Source organism: Hyla sarda, chromosome 10 (genome assembly GCF_029499605.1).
Source record: "Hyla sarda isolate aHylSar1 chromosome 10, aHylSar1.hap1, whole genome shotgun sequence".
Classification (NCBI taxonomy): domain Eukaryota; kingdom Metazoa; phylum Chordata; class Amphibia; order Anura; family Hylidae; genus Hyla; species Hyla sarda.
Window position 1 is genome coordinate 107,831,165 of NC_079198.1, and position 19,725 is coordinate 107,850,889.

Below are 19,725 nucleotides of genomic sequence, written 5' to 3' on the forward strand. Positions count from 1 at the left end.
CAGACTAGTCTAGATTTTACAGCATACTGGATACCGGCCGTAAAGCATACCGGTATCCAGTATAGGAGATTTCTATTGAGTGTATGTAAAACTACAGATAAAGGATGTGTGGACATGCTGGGAGCTGTAGTTTTACAACAGCTGGAGGCAACACTGCTCTAACACAGTTATTTACAAACATTGCAGCTTCAGTTGTTATTAAACTACAACTCCCAGCATGCTGAAATAGTCAAAGCTTTCTCGGACTCCTGAATGACAAAGAAGTTGATCAAACATTCAGGAGTCTGTGAAAGATGAGTGACACACATAGTGACAGCTATGCTGATTATCATCCAGCTTTACTAGGAGAAGATAAAACAGATAGAACATGTATTCATAAAAATGCTGTACTTTTATCTAAAAAATCCTTGCACTAATTTTATAAAGATCTATTCTTATATTTATACATTTTATCCTGTTATAAATTCACCATAATGTCTTCTGATTACTGCAGGCAAGCTCCAAGTATCTTCCTCTGACACATGACACAGCCTAAAACCAGAGAGGAAAGGGTTACAGAGTAGAGAGTACTGATTGGCTGACTGCACAGGCTTGCTCCTGTGAGGGAGACAGACTGACACGCCCCCTCCAGCCTGCACAATGAAAAAGTAACTCACCAGCAGATAAATTCTTATATCTCTGGATATATAGGTCCGAGACACATAAAAATTATATGCACATGATCAGGATTGGGTCCTGAGTAACATATCACTTTTTTTTCTTTTTTTTGCACTGACAGGTATGCTTTAAGGCCAACAAAAGGTCGCTTGGATTGTGGGGAATGGCAGTGACATATTAAAAATACAGCACTATATATGGACCGAATTAGATATGCTTAGAATGCTATATAGCATTATGTATGAGCTGATTTTATTAGAATTTTATTGTTGATCAGCTAGCTGGCTTCACAGACCAATGTTTTTACTTTCAAGGTACCCTGCATCCAGCATTGGTATCGGTTAGATGGCTGTCTTTTAAATATTTTTTTATGTTTTTTGCCACTAGCTGTTATTATTGGCTCCTATACATCTCATGGGTCCATATATACAGTGCCGAGCTCCAATTATATCCCTCTTGTCTGACGTTTCACCATTGTCTGGCTCGTGCTTTGAAAAAGCCAGACAATGGCGAAACGTCAGACAAGAAGGGATATAATTTTTAATACGTCACTGCCACCTAGTGGCCACTGAGCACCATTTTTCATTCATTCATTTATTTTGATGAAATAAAAGTAAAATTTTAGTGTAAAGGAAATAATTTTGTGTGCCTCTATTCAGGGTTATCCCTGAGGGGACATATTGACCATCCACTATTATCCCCTTCACCTTCTCACCATATATATATATGGTGACCCAGTACAGGAGGTGTTACCCCATGCTCCTGCTGTCCTGTCAGGCAGCCTCCTTCAGTGCCCCCAAGGCCAAAAAGTGTTTGGGACTTTGCAAGTAAAAGTGAAAAGTCTTTTACTCTTGTTTCCCCATTGCAAATATGTTTTACCATGTAAAGTGTTATAAAATGTAATGTTGCTTTAAGAGTTATACCATGTGATATGTCATGTGATTGTTACCCAGGAGGTAACAGTAACCAGGTGATCCCAACAGTGACCTATGGGCTCCCTGCTAGTCTCCCCCATATAAACCCTGGGTGGAGCAAGCTTCGGTCTCTTTGAGCTCTGCTCTTCTGCTATGCTGAGGTACAGTGCACTCTTTTGCTCTTTGGAGATAAGTCTAGCGATGCGATTTAAGTCTGCGCCAAAAAGTGTATGGGACTTTGCAAGTAAAAGTGAAAAGTCTTTTACTCATGGCGCTTGTGAAACAAAGGGGGAGGTGAAGAAAAGACTGTTATTTTCCATCATGGATTGTAGAGAGTCGGTACCTGAAAGGGTTAATTGGGTCCGGTGTTTCGCCCGCGCGAGCAGTCGCAGCTCCGCCCCATCAGTCCCCAGCGGTGATGCCTCTCCAGCACAGTGAGGAGGAACCAAAAAGCCGACCTCTATTGCACAGGAGAAGACTTTGCAGATCGGACCATAACAGGAAGTTCCCTTGGGGCAGCCATATTGGAGGTTTTGGCCGCTGCGTCCGGCTCTGCTGTCTTCTATCAAGCACCTGCAGCAGTGCAGACACTGCAAACACCAACGATTACCAGTATCAAGTTTCTGGTGCCGGTAACTATCAGCATTAACCCACTAGTGTCCGCAAGTCTGGTCGCAAGACAAATTACTACCAGGTACCTGCAAAATAGAGGGGGAGCATTCATTATAGTACTCCCACTTGCCGAGTCTAAGCCGCTGCAGCACTTAAGCAATTATCTTAAAGAGGAGAGCACCGTATTCTTCTTAAAGAGACAGCGCACTCAAAATTCAACAAGATGTCAGAACCCAGCTCTCCAGATCAACCAGGTGACAGTGCCCCTCCATTTCCAGCAGCGTGATCATCACCTGCCCCAGTGGCTGGAATGTTGCCAGTCCTGCCTGTAGTCCACATCAACAACCCTGGTGTTCAAACTTCTGCACTAGTATTCATAGGGAACCCTTTCCTCTCTACCTACAAAGGAGACCCCTTCACCCTGAGGGATTTCCAAGAAAGGATCCAGAGTTTGTTTGTCTTTTTACTCTTTCCCTCCTAACCAACAGGTGCACTTGCTCACAGGACAACTGCAGGGACCAGCGTTAGAGGAAGTCCACACCTGGCCAGCCTCAGAGAAGGCAACTTTAGAGCAGGTCTTTGAAGGACTGTACCAGGTATTTGAGTCCCATTCTCCATTAGAGGTACGTCTCTGGCTGTATGAAAGGCGACAAAAGCCAGGTGAGACCTTGAGAGCATATGCCTCAGCCCTACAGAATGCCCTAGAGACTGTTCAAAAATTAGATGGTATAACTCCCCAGCAGGGCAACAAGATGTTAATGAACAGATTTATTGATGGGCCTCATAATAAGTGGGACAAAGCCCAGCTGCGAATGTTAGCGGTCCAAAACCCCAACTTGTCATTCCCTGCTTTCAAGTGACTGGCTATCCAAGTGATTGAGTCTGGGACTGAGTTAGAGGAAGCTTGTCCACCTGTCCAAGAGCCATTAGGGGGGGTAGCCAGACCTATTTTAAATAACACACAGTGGGCTGAGACAATGTGTGATAGCCTGGGGGATGAAGGGTATGGGGAGTGTAGCTGTGTGGTGATTAAAGGGTGCTTGTTAACCCTTGCTATTCTTGACGCCAGGGTGAGGGCTCCTCAGTAATGCTTGTCCTACCGCCACCCTTCCCAAGAACGATAGGGAGGTAGAGAAGAATAGAATGTCCACAACCGGAGAGTTTTCTGAAACAGGTATAACTTTTACTGAAGATTTTCTGCAAGCTTCATAAACTGAACAGTCTCTATGCATACAACTGCTTTCTTTGGAGATTGACAAAGGTTGGGACTTTAGCAATTTAAAGTCTTTAAGTATTATGCGCTGTTCCACTGGATTTAGGGCATTTAGTTGCTGTCCAGTAGTCACGCTAGCTTTAGCAGGGGTAGTTTAGAACTCACGGTTTTAGTTCAGCTGAGGCCGGTAGGTTTTTCAAGCCTAGCGTGTCTTTGCAAGTTGCGCAAATCCGTCCTGCTAGTCCGGCATCCACAAGAGCAGCAACCCAAGAGAGCGATAATTGGCTACAGCTCCCTTATATGGACAGGGGCTGGACTAGTGCTAAATGGTCCATACTTGTGTCAATCACCATTACAAAGAATTGTTGGCAGCACGTGACCCAAGGACCTCCAAATGTCCTCAAATATACCATAGAGGATATTAACATGGTCACATGACCGAAGGTTCTGCGACGCTAAACAAGGTAAGTACTTTACATTATATTAGATATACATTATTTATTAAATATATACATGTATTAACATTAGAGAATTAGACTTAAGGAGAGGCGACTAGGGGCTGTCCCACCTGAGGGACCCTATCTGAGCGTAGTTACTCTGACTTTGGGGACCTCTACACTAGGTATGGTATGCAATACGGTATCGGGACACCACAAATGTATTAAGCAATGTCCATGATTTTAGAAGACACAGCAGTAACTCACGGTTAGAAGCTTGTTTCAGAGATTTTCAAGACTTTTATTTCACTTAATTTAAATCTTCTTACAAAGTGAAGCAAAGCTGATAACGGACAAATCTGAGCTATGATCTTCCATCTGCTCGACACCTTGGACGCGTCGGCATTTCGGGGGCATGCCCCCTTAGTCAAGTATGACCTATACCACCACCATCACCAGCCCCTGCTTTGCCAGTCACAACAGCCTCAAAATTAGAGTGTTAGGCGGGACATTGAACAACTGATTAAGGCTGTGAAGGTGCTTGCCACCCGGTCCGCCCCACCTGACCGTGAACCACCCATGCCCAGAAAACCTGCCCCTGCTCCTGCTCCCCGCAATTTTGACCCTTGCAACCCTCCTCCTAATAGACCTTCAGGGACTCAAAGACCCTTTTGTACCTATTGTAATAAACCAGGACATTGGAAAATGCAGTGTTGGGATTTAAACGGATTTCCTGTGAGGTCGCGGACCGGCCCTCAGGAGAACAGTCATCAGGTCCATTCCCCGAACGACCTCAGTCAGGACTCTCACTTTATCGCCTCCTGCTCCTATGTAAAAATTATAGTAGAAAGTGTACTGTTGGAGGCGTTGATAGATACAGAGTCACAAGTGTCTACTATACCTAAAAATATTTTCTATCAGCATTGAGATGCTAGTTTAATGTGTAAGCCTGATGATGTTAACTTCCGAGTAGTTGCGGGTAATGGGCAACCAGTCCCCAGACATGGATACTGGGAGCCAACCATTCAGTTGGGAAAGCATGTACTTAGCGGGCAGGGAGTGATTGTAACTAATGTGACAGATAAGGGGACTGCTCAATTTATACTGGGGATGAACATTATGAAAAACTGTTTTGTTGAAATAGTAGATCCCTTGCATGCCTCTCTTCCCCATATGTCCCCTTCAGGCCAGCGGGCTGCGCAGCACCACTTGGAACTTCTACAACAGTGCAGAAGTTTGCCAACAAGCAAGGTGAAATCTGCAGAGTTCGAGTACAAGATTTCCGGTTGGTGACCTTGCAACTTGCTTTAATTCTTCAATGGATGCGTGCATAGTAGACATATTTGTGAAAACCCACACATACATGTCCTGTACAGTCGGTTCCGCCAGCTGGGAGGGCAGAGTCTTAGTCCTACAGGATGGACATCTAGAAAATTCAAAGGAATCTTCCAGCGGAACATTATAGTCACATCTATCGCTAGGTGCCAGAACTGAAAACGTCACACTGCTGCTCAGCCTATCGCCGGCCGAGTCGGGACTTCACAGCGGCTGGTGATTGGCTGAGTGCAGTATGACTCGCCGACCACCGGCAACCAGGAAGAGGATCGCGGCGGAAACCGGAGTGGGTTACCGGAGGCACAAAGAAGGTATGTATCTATTGATTTTTTTTTACTGCCGGCAGTATGGAGGACAATTTTTCTATTCTGGAGTGTTCCTTTAAGTCTCTGATCACTGATCCATCCTCAGAGTTGCCCTCATGCTGTAAAGAGTTTTAGGGACTGGAATACCCCTTTAGGTTTGGGTGACACATAGCGCATTTACAGCATATTTTGCTGCATATTATCTGCTGCTGATTGTCTTACCCATTAAAGTTAAAGGAGTAGTCCAGTGGTGATTCAGTGGTGAGCAACTTATCCCCTATCCTAAGGATAGGGGATAAGTTGCAGATCGCGGGGGGTCCAACCGCTGGGGCCCCCTGCGATCTCCTGTACGGAGCCCCGACAGCCGGCGGGAAGGGGGCGTGTCGACCTCCGCACGAGGCGGCGGCCGACACGCCCCCTCAATACAACTCTATGGCAGAGCCGAAGCGCTGCCTTCGGCAATCTCCGGCTTTGCCATTGAGATGTATTGAGGGGGCGTGTCGGCCGCCGCCTCGTGCGGGGGTCGACACCCGCTATCTCGGCGGAGAGCCGGGGCCCCGTACAGAGAGATCGCAGGGGGCCCCAGCGGTCGGACCCCCCGCGATCTCAAACTTATCCCCTATCCTTAGGATAGGGGATAAGTTTTTCACCACTGGACTACCCCTTTTAATGAGTAGGAAAATCAGCATTAGAAAATATGCAGAAGAATACTCTGCACATGCTGTATGTGTGACCCTACCCTAAAGATTATCATCCATCATCCACATACCGTACTTTTTGCCGTATAAGACGTACTTTTTCTTCCCCAAAACTGGGGGGGAAAAGTTGGTGCGTCTTATATGGCAAATACACATGAAAAAACCCTGTCCTATTGCGGCAGTCCCTGCGGCCATCAACGGCCGGGACCCGCGGCTAATACAGGACATCGCCGATCGCGGTGATGCCCTGTATTAACCCTTCAGACGCGGCAATCAAAGCTGACCGCCGTGTCTGAAGTGAAAGTGACACTAAGCCGGCTGCTCAGTCGGGCTGTTCAGGACCGCCGCGGCGTCCCAAACAGCTTCGAGGACACCGGGAGGGACCTTACCTGCCTCCTCGGTGTCTGCTCCGTGCCGGGATCCCCTGCATGGCCGGCGCTCTCCTCCCGTCGCCGTCCCGTCACCCAATAGGAGCGGCGTGCGTAGCGACGTGATGGCGGCGACTGAGAGCGAGGATACCGGGCAGCAGAGACCTTCCGGAACGACGGGGACGCGGCGACGGAGGGCGACATCCAGGGCAGCGGTGATGGGTCCGGAGCGGCGGGGACACGTGAGTATAACCTCCTATACTAGTGGTCTTCAACCTGCGGACCTCCAGATGTTGCAAAACTACAATTCCCAGCATGCCCGGACAGCCAACGGCTGTCCGGGCATGCTGGGAGTTGTAGTTTTGCCACATCTGGAGGTCCGCAGGTTAAAGATCACTGTTCTATACTTTACATTGTATTTGGTTCAGAATCTTTTTTTTTTCTAGAGTTTCATCCTTTAAAATTGGGTGCGTCTTATGCGCCGGAGCGTCTTATATGGCGAAAAATACGGTACATAGAATGTTTAGCCTCCAGGCCACCACTACACAATATTGTTTGCCTTCTATCTATGCCCCCCCCCCCCCCCCCCCCCCCCCCCCCCCTCCTTCATCTGCGCTGGCACATTTCCCAGGAACACAGAACATGCAGTTTCTTCTACATCCTGTGAGAAAGTCATGTGACTGCTGATCCCTTTCGTGTCACAAGATCCTTCGTGTCAACCGAGAGAGGATAAACCACCGGATAAGACTTCTCAGACCACAACACAAGGTACCTGGGAGCTGATACACTTACAATACCGGTACTTTGTTGTAGCTGGATGTATTGTATCCACCCCTGTAAGTATCAGGTCTGTACACTGTAAATAAGAATGTTATCATTCACTGACGGCAAAGCAGGGTTCTTGGAAATGGTGAGAAAGTGGCCCACAAAGTACAGTGGACAGCCACAAATTAACCCCTTATTCACCAGGCATTTTATTGCAATGTAGAGCAAGTGTTGGTTAAAGATAACACATTGATTTTTGCAATTTCTTTCATAACAGGTTATGCTTTTTTTTTTACTTATTTTTTTTATTTTTATTTTTTTAAGTTTTACCCTTTATTTATTTTTTATTAATTTTTTATTTTTTTGTTTACTATTAACAGTTTTTGGCTATTCTCTTTTTAACACACACAAAAAAAAAAAAAAAAAAAGGACAACAAAAAGGATAGACAAGTCCTCTGCCGGAACTTGGGGGACCCTATTATAGTTTATGGCAGCTCCAGTTACAACTGAAAACAGCTGCAGGGTTTGTTCCCACGTCACGGCCATGTTGTGCATAATGACTCATTCATCCGGAAATTATTGTCGAATTCTGCAATTTCACAACAAGAGGCCATACGTCACCAAAATGTGGCAATAAACCGTTATGATCTGACCTGACTCTCTGCAAAAAAAAGTTTAGAGCTCTGTGATATACTGGTGTCACAGGGATATTGCTGAGCTTGGTGCTATGATGAATTTTTAATACATGAATGTTTAATACAGGAAAATGTTATAGTAAAAATAAAAACAATACAGTGTCAGCTGCAATCCACAGCAGTACCTTAACCCCTTAAGGACCGGAGGTTTTTCCGTTTTTGCATTTTCGTTTTTTGCTCCTTGCCTTTAAAAAATCATAACTCTTTCAAATTTACACCTAAAAATCCATATGATGGCTTATTTTTTGCGCCACCAATTCTACTTTGTAATGACATCAGTCATTTTGCCCAAAAATCTATGGTGAAGCGGGAAAAAAAATCATTGTGCGACAAAATTGAAAAAAAAACGCTGTTTTGTAACTTTTGGGGGCTTCCGTTTCTACGTAGTACATTTTTCGGTAAAAATGACACCTGATATGTATTCTGTAGGTCCATACGATTAAAATGATCCCCTACTTATAAGGTTTGATTTTGTCGGACTTCTGGAAAAAATCATAACTACATGCAGGAAAATTAATACGTTTAAAATTGTCATCTTCTGACCCCTATAACTTTTTTATTTTTCCGTGTATGGGGCGGTATGAGGGCTCATTTTTTGCGCCGTGATCTGAAGTTTTTAACGGTACCATTTTTGCATAGATAGGACTTATTGATATATTTTTATAATTCGGACATTTCCGCACGCGGTGATACCACATATGTTTATTTTTATTTTTATTTACACTGTTTTTTTTTTTATTGGAAAAGGGGGGTGATTCAAACTTTTAATAGGGGAGGAGTTAAATGATCTTTATTCACTTTTTTTTTTCACTTTTTTTTTTGCAGTGTTATAGGTCCCATAGGGACCTATAACACTGCACACACTGATCTTCTATGTTGATCACTGGTTTCTCATAAGAAACCAGTGATCAACGATTCGGCCGCATGACTGCTCAGGCCTGGATCTCAGGCACTGAGCAGTCATTCGGCGATCGGACAGCGAGGAGGCAGGAACAGCCCGACTGAGCTAGTCGGGAACTTTCACTTTCACTTTTAGCCGCGCGGCTCAGCTCTGAGCGCGCGGCTAAAGGGTTAATAGCGCGCGGCGACGCGATCGGCGCTGAGCGCTATTAGAGGCGGGTCCCGGCTTCACTATGACGCCGGGCCCGCTGTGATATGACGCGGGGTTACTGTGTAACCCCGCTTTATATCGGGAGAGCAGGACCAAGGACGTACCGGTACGTCCTTGGTCCTTAAGGGGTTAAAGGGGTACTCCGGTGGATTTTTTTTTAATCAATTGGTGCCAGAAATGTAAACAGATTTGTAAATTACTTCTATTATAAAATCTTAATCCTTCCAGTACTTATTAGCTGCTGAATGCTACAGAGGAAATTATTTTCTTTTTGGAACACAGAGCTCTCTGCTGACATCAAATTTATAAGTAAAAGCATCCCAGAGTTATTAAAGCTTAAAGTGACAGTGGTCAGATTTGCAAAAAATGCTCTTGTCCTTAGGGTCATAATGGGCTCCGTTCCCAAGGGGTTAAAGGATTTAGACTGTTTTTTCCTGTCTAAATTTGTAGCACAGAAAGTCACAGTCTAAATATGTGCGACTTTTTTGTGACTTTTGCTCTAGAGGATTTTAAGAACATGACGCATTCTAGACTATTTTAGACCGAAATGCATTGGAAAATGCATTGGTGCTGAATTGATCAAAAGCGACTTTTCTGCAACAAGTCGCATCGGCTGAAAGTACGCCAAAATGTCAGACCGTGTTGGAGCAGGTTTAAATACAGTCTAAAGCATAGATCATGCAGTCTGTGTGCAGAATTGATCAAGAGCCGTGCGCCTTTTTATAAATTAGGTGCACAATAGACCAGACTAACCCTCTGTAGTTTGGTCTATATTGATGTGGGACATAGACAACTTTGATAAATATCCCCCAGTGTTCTGTGCTGACATCAAGACCACAGTGCTCTCTGCTGACATCTCTGTCCATTTTAAGAACTGTCCAGAGTAGGAGAAAATCCCCATAGAAAACATATGCTGCTCTGCACAGTTCCTAAAATGGACATAGAAGTCAGCAGTGAGCATTGTGGTCTTGATGTCAGCAGAGAACACTGGGGGATATTTATCAAAGCTGTCTATGTCCAATAGACCAAACTACAGAGGGTTTGGCTGGTGAAAAAATTAGCATAATGCATTTATGTCAGAACCGCTGTAAAATCAGCCACCCCTGTGCAAATCACCAATTTAGTCCTCAAATGTACATGGTGCGCTCTCACTCCTGAGCCCTGTTGTGCACCCGCAGAGCATTTTATGCCCACATATGGGGTATTTCCGTACTCAGGAGAAATTGCGTTACAAATTTTGGGGGTCTTTTTTTCCTTTTACTGCTTGTGAAAATAAAAAGTATGGCTTACGGAGATGGACGAGGGATACCTTTTCGTGGTTGGGTAGAGTGAACATCCTTAAAATGAATGTTCTCCCAAGACTCCTCTACCTATTCCAAACTGTGCCTGTCACCCTACCCCCCGCATTCTTTAAAAAGATAAACAAGCTGTTTAGGGACTTTATCTGGGCAAACAGGCCTTCAAGGATAGCCAGGCAAGTTTTAATGAGAAGTAAACGGGCGGGAGGCCTGGCGGTCCCGGACAGTCAGGCCTATTACGTAGCAGCCACTCTGGTGAGATTCCTAGACCTCTTTCACGGTCACGCGTCCAAGAGATGGGTGGGATCCGAGTTGGGGACTGGCAAACAACTGGCCACCTTCCCCTGGTTGCCCCCAGATGCCCTGTCCTGGGAATCCATCCGCACTCTGCCCTGGGTGTTGAGGGAAATGGTCACGACATATAGGCGCTATATAACGAAGACTGAACTGATCATACCGGGTGGCCCCCTGACCCCAGTCGCTGGCAACCCCCTCTTCACTCCTGGTTTACACCGTACTGACTTTTTAGGGATGACAGGACGAGGGTTCCTCCCGATTAACACTTTCTTGGACGGCACGAGACTGAAACCCTATGAGACACTAGTCCCTGAACGCTCCCGTACACCGCTAGTCCAGTGGCAATACCTACAATTAGATCATTTTATCCGGACCATGGGACAGACACTGTTCCTGGCAAGGCCTCTTTCGCCTTTGGAACAGATGTGCGTCTCTGACTCTGCGCCCCTCAGGCCTGTATCACAGATTTATCGCTTAATTATGGATAAGGCTGAGCAATCGCCTCCAAGGTATGTGGGGGCGTGGGAGTCGGAGCTACGCACGACCTTTGCTCCCTCGGACTGGACGACTGCCTTTACCATGTGTCACCGACTGTCGATATCATGTAGGGCGCAGGAGACTAACTTCAAATTACTATCCCGGTGGTACAGGGTTCCTTCTACTCTGAATCGCATGTACCCCACTGTACCGGACTTATGTTGGCGTTGCGGCGCACCTGGTGGAACAATGACCCATATTTGGTGGTCGTGCCCCTCACTGACCCGTTTCTGGGAGGTGGTGGTTGCCCGCATCGCCTCCATTACTGGTGTGACATACATGAACCACCCAAAAGCCCTCCTACTTTCCATACTACCCGCCACTAGGAGAACCCCCTCTAGGGCACTAGCACACTTCCTCCTCATGGCTGCGAGAACTGTCATACCCAGACATTGGAAAGACCCTTGCCCCCCGACCATTTCTGAATGGTACAGGGAGATACTCTTCTTATGCCGTATGGAGGAACTGATGGCAGACTCCTCGGGTAGACAAGAAAAATACACTACGATTTGGCTTCCCTGGCTCACTTTTGTTAACTCACCCCTCTACGCGGCGGATGATGGTATTTGAGGGAGACGTGGTAACCCTCTCGTGGACCGGGACCGGAGTGTTGGGGTGGTGGCTGCACCCTTACGTAGCGATTCAAGTGAGTACCCGAGTTCTGATGTTTCTCCTCCCTCCTCTTCCAACTCTCCTTACTTCTCCCCTTGTCTTCTTCCCCAGCTCTTTCCCTTTACCCCTTTACTTTATTTTATTTCAATTTTATTTTATTATATCACTGATTTTTTATCTCTTCCTAAACACATAAGGATATAGAGACATGTCTATCGACAGTTTAACTACTTGTTTGCCCTGGTACAACTTGTTAGTATCCACGGCATTGTATATTGTCCCCAGATGACATTCCTTTCCTATTGATACTTTGTACCAAATGTTCATTGCCTTATCTTTTTCATGCTGTTTTCCCTATTGACTCGACTGATGGAGATTCTCATTGAGTACTCTAACAATGCTCTTTGCTACTGTTTGTATACTGCTCAATTAATAAAACTCTTCTGAATAAAAAAAAAAAAAAAAAAAAAGTATGGGGCACCACCAGCATGTTAGTGTAACATTTTTACATTTTTTTTACACTAACAGGCTGGTGTAGTCCCCAACTTTTCCTTTTCATAAGGGGTAAAAGGAGAAAAAGCCCCCCAAAATTTGTAGTGCAATTTCTCCCGAGTACCCCATATGTGGCCCTAAACTGTTTCCTTGAAATACGTCAGGGCTCCGAAGTGAGAGAGTGCCATGCACATTTGAAGACTAAATTAGGGATTGCATAGGGGTGGACATAGGGGTATTCTACGCCAATGATTTCCGAACAGGGTGCCTCCAGCTGTTGCTAAACTCCCAGCATGCCTGGACAGTAAGTGGCTGTCCAGAAATGCTGGGAGTTGTTGTTTTGCAACAGCTGGAGGCTCCGTTTAGGAAACACTGCCGTACAATACGTTTTTCATTTTTATTGGGGGGGGGGGGGGGGGGGACAGTGTACGGGGGTGTATATGTAGTGTTTTACCCTTTATTATGTGTTAGTGTAGTTTTGTGTTTTTAGGGTACATTCGCACTGGCGTGTTACGGTGAGTTTCCCGCTAGGAGTTTGCGCTGCGGCGAAAAATTTGCCGCAACCCAAACTTGAAGCAGGAAACTTACTTGAAACCTGCCCGTGTGAATGTACCCTGTACGTTCACATGGGGGGGGGGGCAAACCTCCAGCTGTTTCAAAACTACAACTCCCAGCATGTACTGACAGACCGTGCATGCTGGGAGTTGTACTTTTGCAACAGCTGGAGGCACACTGGTTGGAAAACCTTCAGTTAGGTTCTGTTACCTAACTCAGTATTTTCCAACCAGTGTGCCTCCTGCTGTTGCAAAACTACAACTCACAGCATGTACTGATCGCCGAAGGGCATGCTGGGAGATGTAGTTATGAAATAGCTGGAGGTACTTAACTACAACTCCCAGCATGCTGAGACAGCTGTTTGCTGTTTGGGCATGCTGGGATATGCAGTTTTGCAACATCCGGAGGGCTACAGTTTATAGACCACTGCCATAGGCGTGTGCACAGGGTGTGCCGGGTGTGCACACCCTAATCACCGCGGCTGCGGCCCGCTGCTGCAGGACTTTTTTTTTTTTTCAAAATCTGGGGGGATACAGTTTAGAGACCACTGTATAATGGTCTCAAACTGTAGCCCTCCAGCTGTTGCAAAACTACATATTCCAGCATGCCCAAACAGCTGTCTAGGCATGCTGGGAGTTGTAGTTTTGCAACATCTGGGGGGCTACAGGTTAGAGACCACTGTATAATGGTCTCAGACTGTAGCCCTCCAGATGTTGCTAGGCAACTCACCGGCTTCTGTAGGATCCAGGGTGCCGTCCTCTTCTGCCGCACGTCATCGCCACCCGCCGATCACCGTCGCCCGCAGCCTCCGGAGGGGTAAGTGGATCTTCGGCGCCGGTCCCCGCCGGTTTCCCCGTTCTGCCCCGCCTATTGTGGGTGGGCAGGACGGGGAAAACTAAAGTTAACCCCCCGCCCCTGATCTGCTATCAGTGGTCGCATCTAGGCCACCAATAGCAGGGATAGAAGGGATGGCACCCCTGCCACCTCACTCCTATCCCTTCTGGGGAATAGTCGTGATCCCCCTTATATTCCGGGTCACCATAGACCCGTATGACCCGGAATCGGCGCAAATCGCAAGTGTGAATTCACTTGCGATTTGCGCCGATTGCTGACATGGGGGAAGGGCATTTGCACGGGGTGCCTGCTGATTGATATCAGCAGTCACCCTGGTCCGATCCCCGCCCGGCAGGGACCAAAATTCCCACGGGCGTATGGATACGCCCTTCTTCCTTAAGAACCATGATGCAAGGGCGTATGCATACGTCCTTTGTCCCCAACAGGTTAACTAAATATCCCCCACTGTGTTCCAAAAAGAAAAGAATTTCCTCTGTAGTATTCAGCAGCTAATAAGTACTGGAAGGATTAAGATTTTTTAAAAGAAGTAATTTACAAATCTGTTCAACTTTCTGGCTCCAGTTGATTTAAAAAAAATAAAAAGGTTTTCCACCGGAGTACGGAAGAACATTGTTTTAAAGAAATGTATCCCCTATCCCAAGGATAGGAGATAAGTGTCAGATGGCGGGGGGGACCGACCACTGTGACCAATGGCCCAAGCTCTCTGCATGAATGAATGTTGATTGTCTTTTTTACATTTTTTGGTGCTCTTTTTTTTATTGTTTATTTATTATTATTGTTATTATTTATTATATTTTATTTTATTTTTTTACTTTTTTTTATTTTGATTCCATTTTATGTAAAAAAAAAGAAAACTGTGTATTATTATTACTATTATTATTATTTTTTGATATATTTATTTGTTTATTTTATTCATTATATGTTTTCTTATTTATTATTATTTATTTTTATTTTGATTCCTTTCTCATTTAATTTAAAAAGATTAAAACTGTGAAAGGAAAAAAACATATCAAAAAATAAGAATGGGATTTTTATACATAAAATGTAGTTGATTCATCCCTTGCTGTCGCATTTTTAGAGCCATGTCTACACCAGTGGTACCAGATGGAGGAGGCTTTGTGGTGATCTCTCAGGTGAGACCACAAAACGATCAGGGTAATGGACCTGGAGAAGGACAGTACTATAATGCCCCGGTCAGCCTGCCCAAAACAGTTGTTACATTTTACAAGGGAGAACCGGAAGTTCTGGGGGTAAGTCCATTTTATATATATATATATAACTGTCTTTGAAGGTTGCTGGTTACCTATACATAGAATATCAATATAGAAAAAGCAAGAAGCCTGGCACCAGTAGTATAGGGCTCAATGGGTAAGTATATATTCCTTATATGTGTAGGATCAGCATAGGAAGTAATACGCCTGCTAAGGGTGGTGCTCACACAATGCGGTATAGTCCATATAATGTAGATAAAAGAAGAGGAATAAATGGGAGCAACTCACCCAAGACCCAAGAGGAGTTGGCAAAGTCTTTACTTTATTGCATATCGTGCAGACATAGGTGCAGACCACGGGGGGGAGGCAGATGTCACGGTGGGGGAGTAGCAGACAACGGCGGGCCACGGTCCGTATCGTGCTTTCAAAGCACTTCGTCAGGCCCCTCAAAGGGGCCTGACGAAGTGCTTTGAAAGCACGATACGGACCGTGGCCCGCCGTTGTCTGCTACTCCCCCACCGTGACATCTGCCCCCCGTGGTTTGTACCTATGTCTGCACGATATGCAATAAAGTAAAGACTTTGCCAACTCCTCTTGGGTCTTGGGTGAGTTGCACCCATTTTCTTCCTCTTCTTTTATCTACACTATACATAGAATAATTCTCTTACATGACTTTGCTAAAGTGCATATATTCTAATACATTTGATTCCATGGTGCATGTGACCATATAAAGCTTTGTAACACATCTTCTCAAGGGGAAATAACATATTCTCCACCTTTTTCTTTTCCTTACCTGAAGGCTGTCAATGCTTGGAAGCCTCCTAAGTTACTCAAAAAAAACCATCTAATGTAAAACTGTAGATAGGAGACGGGGTAGAAGCTGCAGTTTCCTACTTAGGCTAAGTTTCTACTTGTTTTAATTTTGTTGGGAAAAACGCCAGTTCTGCCGCATGACGTTTTTTCGGGCCAAAAAACGCTGCGGACAGATGTTAGCTGTAAATCAATGAGAAATCGCTAAATTCTTATTCCACTTGGCATTTTTCACTTTGGCGTTTTTCTTTATCATTTTGGTGTTTTTTCACTCTTTTTTTGTCGTTTTTCAGATCCTTGGTAATCGCAGCATGTTGAGCCACTGGCGATTTTTTTAGTCAAAATCGTGGCGTTTTTCTCCCATAGAAGTCTATGGGAGTGAAAAAACGCCAAGAAAAACGATATGTGGGTTTTAACTTTGGCGTTTTTGCAGGCGTTTTTTATTCTTTTTTGGACTTTAGCAATCCGAAAAAGTGATGGAGATACCTTTTTTTTTTTTTTTTATAAAATTTCGTAGGGTACCATAAAAAAAAAAAAGATACAGTAGTGAAGGAAAAAATTGTATCTAACGAAATGTATCTTTTTTATAACAACATTTTTATTACTTTTTAAACAGGGATCAATTTAGGTGGGCGGGCGGCGACCTAAAAATGTAGCCGACAATAAGAAAAATTTAGTGTGTGTGTTTTTTAGATTTTTTTCTTTTTAAATTTTTTTAGGTAGTACTACTATTCACAGCATGGAACACACTGTTCCATGATGGGAGTAGTACCTGTACTAATTGACAGATCGCCCATTGCGATCCTCCTGTATAATGTATAGATGCGACGGCTGCTCTTCTATGGTCCCCTGCACTGCCGTATATATACACCTGTTCATATTTCCCACAGAGATCTGTGATTGGCCAGATGGTTCCAGCCAATCAGAGCTCTCTGTGGGAAATCGGAATGTGTATATATTCAGCCGTGCCGGTTACCATAGAAGAGCGCCAGCAGCATCTATACATTATGCAGGAGGATCACAGCGGGTGTCAGTAGTGACATCCCCTGTGATCTTTCCTTAACTGCAGGTACTACTACTCCCAACATGGAGCACGCTCTGCTTCATGCTTGGAGCTGTAGTACCTGCATTAATAGACAGATCGCAGCGGGTGTCAGAAGTTACACTCGCTGCGATCTGTCTATTAATGCAGGTAATACAGCTCCCAGCATGAAGCAGAGTGTGCTCCATGTTGGGAGTAGTAGTAATTGCAGTTAAGGAAAGATCACAGCGGGTATCACAAATGACACCCGCTGTGATCATCCTGTCTATAGCAGAGATGCTGAGCGGCTTTCTCCTGCGCTTGTATCTCTGCTCTGTACTCCGGCTACTCACTCATTCATATTTCCATCCGGCCAATCACAGCTCTGGGTGGAAAATATGAATGATGTTCTATTCACATCACTGGAGTACAGAGCAGAGATGCCAGCGCTGTATAGAGCCGCTCTGCATCTCTGCTATATTATGGACGATCACATCGGGTGTCAGGACTAACACCCGGGGCGATATGTCTATAGTACAGGTACTACTACTCCCATCATGGAACAGTCTGTTCCATGCTGGGAGTAGTAGTACTACCTAAAAAAAAAAAGAAAAATAGAGAAAAAAAGTGAAACACACACACTTTATTAAAAAATAATTAAAATGTTGTTATAAAATATATACATTTCGTTTAATAACATTTTTTCAACCCAAAAAACGCAGCACAAAAAAACAAGTAGAAACTTAGCCTTAAAGGGGTACTCCTCCCCTAGACATCTTATACCCTATCCAAAGGAAAGGAGATAAGATGTCTGATCGCAGTGGTCCGGCCGCCGAGACCACTGCCATCATTAAGTTCAGAACACTGGGTTCGGGCGGCTGTGGTTGTGAGGTCACGCTACAGCCCCTCCATTTGGTTAGGGGATAATATGCCTAGGGGCGGAGCGCCCCTTTAACTCTCCAGGATGAAGGGCTTTTGGGTACGCCCTTGCATCCTGGTACTTAACCACTTAAGGACTCAGCGTTTTTCAGTTTTTGCATTTTCGTTTTTTCCTCCTTACATTTGAAAATCATAACCCTTTCAATTTTCCACCTAAAAATCCATTTTATGGCTTATTTTTTGCAAAACCAATTCGACTTTGCAGTGACATTAGTAATTGTACCCAAATATCCACGGCAAAACAGAAAAAAAATGACACCTTATCTTTATTCTGTAGATTCATACAATTAAAATGATACCCTATGTATATAGGTTTGACTTTGTCGTACTTCTGGAAAAAATCATAACTACATGCCGTTACGCTTTTAACGGTTTTATATGTTTAAAAATGTCCTCTTCTGACCCCTATAACTTTGTTATTTTTCTGCATGTGGGGATGTATGAGGGCTCATTTTTTGCGCTGTGATCTGAAGTTTTTATCAGTACCATGTTTTGATCTGACTTTTTGATCGCTTTTTATTCTTTTTTTTTATGGTTTAAAAAGTGACCAAAAATGCACTATTTTGGACTTTGAGTTTTTTTTACGTGTATGCCATTGATTGTGCGGTTTAATTAATGATATATTTTTATAGTTCGGACATTTATGCACACAACGATGCCACGTATGTTTATATTTCATTTTATTTACATAGTTTTTTTTTATGGGAAAAGTGGGGTGATTCTGACTTTTATTAGGGAAGGGGTTAAATCACATTTAATAACACTTTATTTTAAATTATTTTTTTTTGCAATGTTATAGCCCCCATAGTGCACGATAACATGCATTACACTGATTTCCTACACTTATCACTGCCATGCATTAACATGGCATTGATCAGTATTATCGTCACTCGATTGTATACAAAACACGAAAAAAGGGGGCTACCACTGTAGTGTACTGCACACCCAAAAAGAGTAAATAGAAATCAATGATGCTATTAACATATCAATTTTATTAAATCATTACCATCACATACAAAAAACAAACTAAAATCACATAAAAGATGTCCTATAAGAGGAACACCAAGACAAACACTAGAGGGGGCCATCTTTTATGTGATTTTAGCTTGTTTTTTGTATGTGATGGTAATATATATATATATATCTCAACGTGTGTGTATGTATGTATGTATGTGTGTATGTTCCACAAAAAGATATTAACATGGCACACATGTTACTTATATGTCAACAACAAACATATGATAGGTGATTTAACCCTTACTCACCCCCATTTGCCAGGGGCGGGGTTTATGTTTAAAGTCCAATACAAGTCAATGGGAAATATATATTACTGCATAACTTCCAAACGGCTGGAGATATTTCGATAATACTTGGTCACATGTTACTTATATGTCCACTTAAAATATAGGATAATTAATTTAACCCTTAACTACCCCCATTTGTGAGGGTTGGGGTTTTGTTTAACATCCCATGCAAATCAATGGGAAATGTATGTTCTCACATAACGTCCGAACGGCTGGAGATATTTCAATACCTGGTACACATATTAGAGGACGGGATAGGAGGACGGGATAGGAGGACGGGATAGGAGGACGGGATAGGAGGACGAGAAAGGAGGACGGGATGGTCGGGATAGGAGGTCGGGATAGGAGGACGAGAAAGGAGGACGGGATAGGAGGACGGGATAGGAGGTCGGCATAGGAGGTCGGCATAGGAGGTCGGCATAGGAGGACGGGATAGGAGGACGGGATAGGAGGACGGGATAGGAGGACGGGATAGGAGGACGGGATAGGAGGTCTGGATAGGAGGACGGGATAGGAGGACGGGATAGGAGGACGGGATAGGAGGACGGGATAGGAGGACGGGATAGGAGGACGGGATAGGAGGACGGGATAGGAGGACGGGATAGGAGGTCGGGATAGGAGGACGGGGTTTATGTTTAAAGTCCCATACAAGTCAATGGGAAATATATGTTACTGCATAACTTC

General features: G+C 44.4%; 1 protein-coding gene across 5 annotated transcripts in view; it reads left to right on the forward strand.

Moving 5' to 3' along the window:
- Nucleotides 1–19,725, forward strand: part of LOC130293877 (membrane-spanning 4-domains subfamily A member 4A-like) — a 54,434-nt gene that overhangs the window by 19,311 nt on the left and 15,398 nt on the right. For 2 of the 5 annotated variants that reach the window (XM_056543084.1, XM_056543088.1), the window contains exon 2: nt 14,835–15,006. In XM_056543084.1, coding sequence (XP_056399059.1) covers nt 14,835–15,006 — 172 coding nt within the window. Of the gene's footprint in view, nt 1–7,183; nt 7,387–14,834; nt 15,007–19,725 lie in introns of those variants that run through there. The other 3 variants (XM_056543086.1, XM_056543085.1, XM_056543087.1) reach the window with 3 other exon arrangements.